Genomic DNA, 8,244 nt, shown 5'->3' with positions numbered 1-8,244 from the left:
CCTACCTCCCCCGATATCTGGTCAAAGTTCTGACAGAGGTGTGAGTTGAAGATCAATCTGACAGGTTCTTCTGCCAGACGTTCCCAGCAAACCCTCACTATACGTTTGGGTTTGCCTGGTCTGACTGGCATCTTCCCCCACCACCTGATCCAACTCACCACCAGGTGGTGATCAGTTGACAGCTCAGCTCCTCTCTTTACCCGAGTGTCCATTACACATGGCCGCAAGTCCACTGACACGACTACAAAGTCAATCATTGAACTGCGGCCTAGGGTGTCCTGGTGCCATGTGCACTTATGGACATCCTTGTGTTCAAACATGGTGTTCGTTATGGACAAACTGTGGTTTGCACAGAAGTCCAAAAACTGAACACCACTCAGGTTCAGATCAGAGAAGCCATTCCTCCCAATCACACCCCTCCAGGTCTTACTGTCGTTGCCCACGTGAGCGTTGAAGTCTCCCAATAGGACAATAGAGTCTCCAGGAGGAGCACTTTCAAGCACCCCTTCCAAGGACTCTATGAAGGCTGGGTACTCTGAACTGCTGTTTGGTGCATAAGCACAGACAACAGTCAGGACCCGTTCCCCAACCCGAAGGCGTAGGGAAGCTACCCTCTCGTCCACCGGGGAAAACCCCAACATACAGGCGCCGAGTCGAGGGGCTATGAGAAAGCCCACACCTGCCCTCCGCCTCTCACCATGGGCAACTCCAGAAAAGAAAAAAGTCCAGCCCCTCTCAAGGAGATTGGACCCAGAGCCCAAGCTGTGTGTTGAGGTGAGCCCGACTATATCTAGCCGGTATCTCTCAACCTCGCGCACCAACTCAGGCTCCTTCCCCGCCAGTGAGGTAACGTTCCAAGTTCCAAAAGCCAGTTTCAGCAACCGAGGATCAGAACGGCATGGCCCACGCCTTCGGACACTGCCCGATCCACAATGCACCGCACCCCTACTACTGCCCCTACCATCGGTGGTGGGTCGATGGGAGGGCCTTCGCCACAAGTCAGTTTGTTAAATTTCTGTCCTGCTAGATCTTCCCCAGCCAACTGTAAGTGCTGTTTGCCACACAGTACTAGTAGTAGCAGGTCACTGTTGACCCACTGACGACAAAGCTGGCAGACCACTTCCTTTTTGCTTAGCATTTTCTGGGAAGCCCTCTGGCAGTTAAACACAGTTTAAACAAGATGCCACTTTCCATTACTCACTTTCCACTCACAGTCCAATTTACTTATTTTTCCTTTATTCCTTTCTTTTGTTATCCTTTGTAAGTTAGTATACTAAAGAAATGTAACAGCAATATCATAAATACAGTGGGTTATACAAAAAATGGCTCATCAGATCTACCTAAAAAATGACTTCATGCGGTAATAAGCAATTGAGCTAGTTTTATTATAAATATGCTATATACTATACCGTATACTATGCTATATACTATACCGTATACTATACAATACACTATAATTTACAAAGACATTTTACACAGTGAAGCTTCCAGCTTTGGGTCAGCAGTTTGGGGAAGAGCCTTTCCTGTTCCAGCAGGACTGAGACTCCGAGCACAAAGCAGCTCCATAAAGACACGGAGTGACTAGTTTGGTGTGGAGGAACTCCAGTGGCCTCACAGAGCCCTGACCTCAACCTCACTGAACACCTCTGGGATGAACTGGAACGGATTATGAACCAGACCCTCTCGTCCAGCATCAGGGTCTGACCTCACAGATGCTGTTTAAACCGAGTGGACACAGATTCCCACAGACTCTCTCCAACAGTATTATTATTATTGTTAAGTGATCCATATTAATACCACAACAGGGAATTGCACTGTCCCCTTTAACCCATCCGTGCAGTGAAACACCACATACACACTAGTGAGCACACTTGCCCAGAGCGGTGGGCAGCCCCACCACAGCAGTTGGGGGTTGGGTGTCTTGCTCAAGGGCACTTCAGTCACGTACGGTCAGTTCAGGGGATCGAGCCTTGCAGTCACACGGCTGATTCCCTAACCTCCAGCCCACGACTGCCCCAGCTTGTAGACGTGGAAGAGAAGAGTGGAAGCTGTTACAGCTGTAAAGGGGGGAAACTCCATATTAATGGCTATGGATTTGGAATGGGACATCCCAGGTGTTATGGTCAGGTGTCCACATACTTTTGGTCATTGTTTGTGTGTGTGTGTGTGTGTGTGTGTGTGTGTGTGTGTGTGTGTGTGTGTGTGTGAATATATATATATATATTTGTCCATGCTAAAATAATGTGCAATGCATGTGATATTTTAAAAATATACACCAGTATTGATGCGCATATATGCTTACATATTGAAATATGTGCACAATGTAGATGGAATATTGGATATGGGCTCATCTTTACTGTACTCAAAAGTCCTAAACTCTTCTATTAAAAAGAGAAGAGAGAGGAAAATGTGTGTTTTCATGATAAGGGCTCTTGATGATGATACGATATGATGCAATGTATACATTTTATTGTACCTCACTGTGTCGAGATCAGCATATCAACTAATCAACTACACTGACTAACCAAGTCAGGGCACCAGTATTTGACCTTCAGTGTTGCGTTTTAATTCAGATTTTGTCCAAATTTGTCAGGTAATTCATACATAAACTGCAGATGCCTCGATCAGATCCAGTTTTCCATGGAACGCAATAACATGAAGACAAGTCCTGCAGGAGGAGCTGATCTGAAAGTGGACAGTGACGACACAGCTTTCAGACTCAATGACTGAATATTAATAAAGGTATTCAGTGACTGAATATTAATAAAGATACCCAGTGACTGAATATTAATAAAGGTACTCAGTGATTGAATATTAATGAAGGTACTCAGTGACTGAATATTAATAAAGATACTCAGTGACTGAATATTAATAAAGGTACTCAGTGATTGAATATTAATAAAGGTATTCAGTGACTGAATATTAATAAAGATACCCATTGACTGAATATTAATAAAGGTACTCAGTGATTGAATATTAATAAAGATACCCAGTGACTGAATATTAATAAAGGTACTCAGTGATTGAATATTAATGAAGGTACTCAGTGACTGAATATTAATAAAGATACCCAGTGACTGAATATTAATAAAGGTACTCAGTGATTGAATATTAATAAAGGTACTCAGTGACTGAATATTAATAAAGATACCCAGTGACTGAATATTAATAAAGGTACTCAGTGATTGAATATTAATAAAGGTACTCCGTGACTGAATATTAATAAAGGTACTCAATGACTGAATATTAATAAAGGTACTCAGTGATTGAATATTAATAAAGGTATTCAGTGACTGAATATTAATGAAGGTACTCAGTGACTGAATATTAATGAAGGTACTCAGTGATTGAATATTAATAAAGGTACTCCGTGACTGAATATGAATGAAGGTACTCAGTGACTGAATATTAATGAAGATACTCAGTGACTGAATATTAATAAAGGTACTTAATGATTGAATATTAATAAAGGTACTCCATGGCTGAATATTAATAAAGGTACTCAGTGATTGAATATTAATAAAGGTACTCAGTGACTGAATATTAATAAAGATACTCAGTGACTGAATATTAATAAAGGTACTCAGTGATTGAACATTAATAAAGGTACCCCGTGACTGAATATTAATAAAGGTACTCAATGATTGAATATTAATAAAGGTACTCCGTGACTGAATATTAATAAAGGTACTCAGTGATTGAATATTAATAAAGGTACTCCATGACTGAATATTAATAAAGGTACTCCGTGACTGAATATTAATAAAGGTACTCAGTGATTGAACATTAATAAAGGTACTCCGTGACTGAATATTAATAAAGGTACTCAGTGACTGAATATTAATAAAGATACTCAGTGACTGAATATTAATAAAGGTACTCAGTGATTGAACATTAATAAAGGTACTCCGTGACTGAATATTAATAAAGATACTCAGTGACTGAATATTAATAAAGGTACTCAGTGATTGAATATTAATAAAGGTACTCAGTGACTGAATATTAATAAAGGTACTCAGTGATTGAATATTAATGAAGGTACTCAGTGACTGAATATTAATGAAGGTACTCAGTGATTGAATATTAATGAAGGTACTCAGTGACTGAATATTAATAAAGGTACTCAGTGACTGAATATTAATGAAGGTACTCAGTGACTGAATATTAATAAAGGTACTCAGTGATTGAATATTAATGAAGGTACTCAGTGACTGAATATTAATAAAGGTACTCAGTGACTGAATATTAATAAAGGTACTCAGTGATTGAATATTAATGAAGGTACTCAGTGACTGAATATTAATAAAGATACTCAGTGACTGAATATTAATAAAGGTACTCAGTGATTGAATATTAATAAAGATACTCAGTGACTGAATATTAATGAAGGTACTCAGTGACTGAATATTAATGAAGGTACTCAGTGACTGAATATTAATGAAGGTACTCAGTGATTGAATATTAATGAAGGTACTCAGTGACTGAATATTAATGAAGGTACTCAGTGACTGAATATTAATGAAGGTACTCAGTGATTGAATATTAATGAAGGTACTCAGTGACTGAATATTAATGAAGGTACTCAGTGACTGAATATTAATGAAGGTAAGTTCTGCTTTGTGCCAGGTTTAGATTTCAGAGTCGACTGTGTTTGTGTACGAAGTTGAATTCAAACGACATCATGACCTTTCACCTAAATTCAGAAGCTGTTTAGCTATTCACTTTATTAGCGCTTTGCTTTGCTGGATTATCTGATAATCTACTGTGGAGAAAGTTCTCACTGCTGGAGCACCATAAACGTTCTGTAGGTTCCACATCATGTGTATGCAGGTGTGTATACAGTTCAAGCCCCATATCATCCTATGTACTGTACCATACTGTACACTGTGCCTTAATTGGTCCATTCAGATCAGCTTTACAGACACACTGATTAGGAAACATTACACCCTAAAAAGCTTCTGCAAGGGTTCTTTAGAAAAGGCAATGGTTCTTTTTAGAACCATGTGTTGTTTATACAACAATTTACATGCTTAAAAGGTTCTTTAATACCTCAGATTAATAGAGAATGTGCTGTATATGGTTCTATAAAGAGCCAAAAAGTGTTCTACTGTCACATACTGGACATTGGAACAATTGCAGAACCCTTTTTGGTGTTATATAGAACCCTAATCCTAACCCTAACACAGCGTCTACCTCGGCGTCTAACACAGAGTCTAACACAGCGTCTAACACAGCGTCTAACTCGGCGTCTAACATGGCATCTAACACAGTGTCTAACACAGCATCTAACACAGCGTCTAACACAGCAGTTAACACGGCGTCTAACACGGCGTCTAACACGGCGTCTAACACGGCGTGTAACTCGGCGTCTAACTCGGCGTCTAACTTGGCGTCTAACACGGCGTCTAACACGGCGTCTAACACGGCGTCTAACTCGGCGTCTAACACAGCGTTTAACACGCCGTCTAACTCGGCGTCTAACACGGCATCTAACTCTGCGTCTAACACAGCGTTTAACACGCCGTCTAACTCGGCGTCTAACACAACGTCTAACATGGCGTCTAACTCGGCGTCTAACACAGCGTTTAACACGCCATCTAACTCGGCGTCTAACACAGCAGTTAACACAGCGTCTAACTTGGCGTCTAACTCAGCGTCTAACACAGCGTCTAACTCGGCGTCTAACATGGCATCTAACACAGTGTCTAACACAGCATCTAACACAGCGTCTAACACAGCAGTTAACACGGCGTCTAACACGGCGTCTAACACGGCGTCTAACTCGGCGTCTAACTTGGCGTCTAACACGGCGTCTAACACGGCGTCTAACTCGGCGTCTAACACAGCGTTTAACACGCCGTCTAACTCGGCGTCTAACACGGCATCTAACTCTGCGTCTAACACAGCGTTTAACACGCCGTCTAACTCGGCGTCTAACACAACGTCTAACACGGCGTCTAACTCGGCGTCTAACACAGCGTTTAACACGCCATCTAACTCGGCGTCTAACACAGCAGTTAACACAGCGTCTAACTCGGTGTCTAACTCAGCGTCTAACACAGAGTCTAACACAGCGTCTAACACAGCGTCTAACTCGGCGTCTAACATGGCATCTAACACAGAGTCTAACACAGCGTCTAACACAGCGTCTAACTTGGCGGTTAACACAGCATCTAACACAGTGTCTAACACAGTGTCTAACACAGCGTCTAATACAGCGTCTAACTTGGCGTCTAACACAGCGTTTAACACGCCGTCTAACTCGGCGTCTAACACGGCATCTAACTCTGCGTCTAACACAGCGTTTAACACGCCGTCTAACTCGGCGTCTAACACAACGTCTAACACGGCGTCTAACTCGGCGTCTAACACAGCGTTTAACACGCCATCTAACTCGGCGTCTAACACAGCAGTTAACACAGCATCTAACTCGGTGTCTAACTCAGCGTCTAACACAGAGTCTAACACAGCGTCTAACACAGCGTCTAACTCGGCGTCTAACATGGCATCTAACACAGAGTCTAACACAGCGTCTAACACAGCGTCTAACTTGGCGGTTAACACAGCATCTAACACAGTGTCTAACACAGTGTCTAACACAGCGTCTAATACAGCGTCTAACTTGGCGTCTAACACAGCGTTTAACACGTCGTCTAACTCGGCGTCTAACAGCATCTAACACAGCGTCTAACTCAGCATCTAACACAGCGGTTAACACAGCAGTAACTCGGCATCTAACTCAGCGTCTAACACAGCAGTTAACACAGCGTCTAACTTGGCGGTTAACACAGCGTCTAACTCGGCGTCTAACTCGGTGTCTAATACAGTGTCTAACTCGGCGTCTAACACAGCGTTTAACACGTCGTCTAACTCGGCGTCTAACAGCGTCTAACACAGCGTCTAACACAGCGTCTAACACAGCGGTTAACACAGCAGTAACTCGGCGTCTAACTCAGCGTCTAACACAGCAGTTAACACAGCGTCTAACTTGGCGTCTAACTCAGCGTCTAACACAGCAGTTAACACAGCGTCTAACTCGGCGTCTAACACAGCATCTAACACAGCGTCTAACTCAGCGTCTAAAACAGCGTTTAACACGCCGTCTAACAGCGTCTAACACAGCATCTAACTCGGCGTCTAACACAGCGGTTAACACAGCAGTAACTCGGCGTCTAACTCAGCGTCTAACACAGCAGTTAACACAGCGTCTAACTCGGCGTCTAATTCAGCGGTTAACACAGCGTCTAACTCGGCGTCTAACACAGCATCTAACACAACGTCTAACTCGGCGTCTAACACAGCGTCTAACTCAGCATCTAACTCAGCGTTTAACACGCCGTGTAACTCGGCGTCCAACACAGAGTCTAACACAACGTCTAACACAGCGTCTAACTCGGCGTCTAACACGGCATCTAACACAGTGTCTAACACAGCGTCTAACACAGCGTCTAACTCGGCGGTTAACACAGCATCTAACACAGTGTCTAACACAGTGTCTAACACAGCATCTAATACAGCGTCTAACTAGCCGTCTAACTCGGTGTCTAATACAGCGTCTAACTCGGCGTCTAACACAGCGTTTAACACGCCGTCTAACTCAGCGTCTAACAGCGTCTAATACAGTGTCTAACTCAGCGTCTAACTCGGCGTCTAACACAGCGGTTAACACAGCAGTAACTCGGCGTCTAACTCAGCGTCTAACACAGCAGTTAACACAGCGTCTAACTTGGCGTCTAACTCAGCGTCTAACACAGCAGTTAACACAGCGTCTAACTCGGCGTCTAACACAGCATCTAACACAGCGTCTAACTCAGCGTCTAACACAGCGCCTAACTCAGCGTCTAACACAGCTTTTAACACGCCGTCTAACTCGGCCTCTAACACAGCGTCTAACACACCGTCTAACTCAGCGTCTAACACAGCAGTTAACACAGCGTCTAACTTGGCGTCTAACTCAGCGTCTAACACAGCAGTTAACACAGCGTCTAACTTGGCGTCTAACTCAGCGTCTAACAGCAGTTAACACAGCGTCTAACTCGGCGTCTAATTCGGCGGTTAACACAGCGTCTAACTCGGCGTCTAACACAGCATCTAACACAGCGTCTAACTCGGCGTCTAACACAGCGTCTAACTCAGCATCTAACACAGCGTTTAACACGCTGTCTAACTCGGCGTCTAACACAGCGTCTAACACACCGTCTAACTCAGCGTCTAACACAACGTTTAACACGCCATCTAACTCGG

The 8,244-nt window shown here is 43.2% G+C and overlaps 1 protein-coding gene across 1 annotated transcript; it reads left to right on the top strand.

The window, feature by feature from the left end:
- The first annotated feature begins 5,254 nt into the window (after positions 1-5,254).
- LOC119264174 (mucin-21-like) lies at positions 5,255-8,023 on the top strand. Its single transcript, XM_037542227.1, is given in 4 exon segments — positions 5,255-6,603; positions 6,724-6,852; positions 7,162-7,578; positions 7,675-8,023. Coding segments are annotated over 4 exon segments (2,244 nt in total).
- The last annotated feature ends 221 nt before the right edge of the window (positions 8,024-8,244 follow it).

This window comes from Pygocentrus nattereri, chromosome 1 (genome assembly GCF_015220715.1).
Source record: "Pygocentrus nattereri isolate fPygNat1 chromosome 1, fPygNat1.pri, whole genome shotgun sequence".
NCBI classification, from domain to species: domain Eukaryota; kingdom Metazoa; phylum Chordata; class Actinopteri; order Characiformes; family Serrasalmidae; genus Pygocentrus; species Pygocentrus nattereri.
The sequence above is the reverse complement of the archived record's forward strand: the minus strand, read 5'-3'. Positions and strand labels throughout refer to the sequence as shown.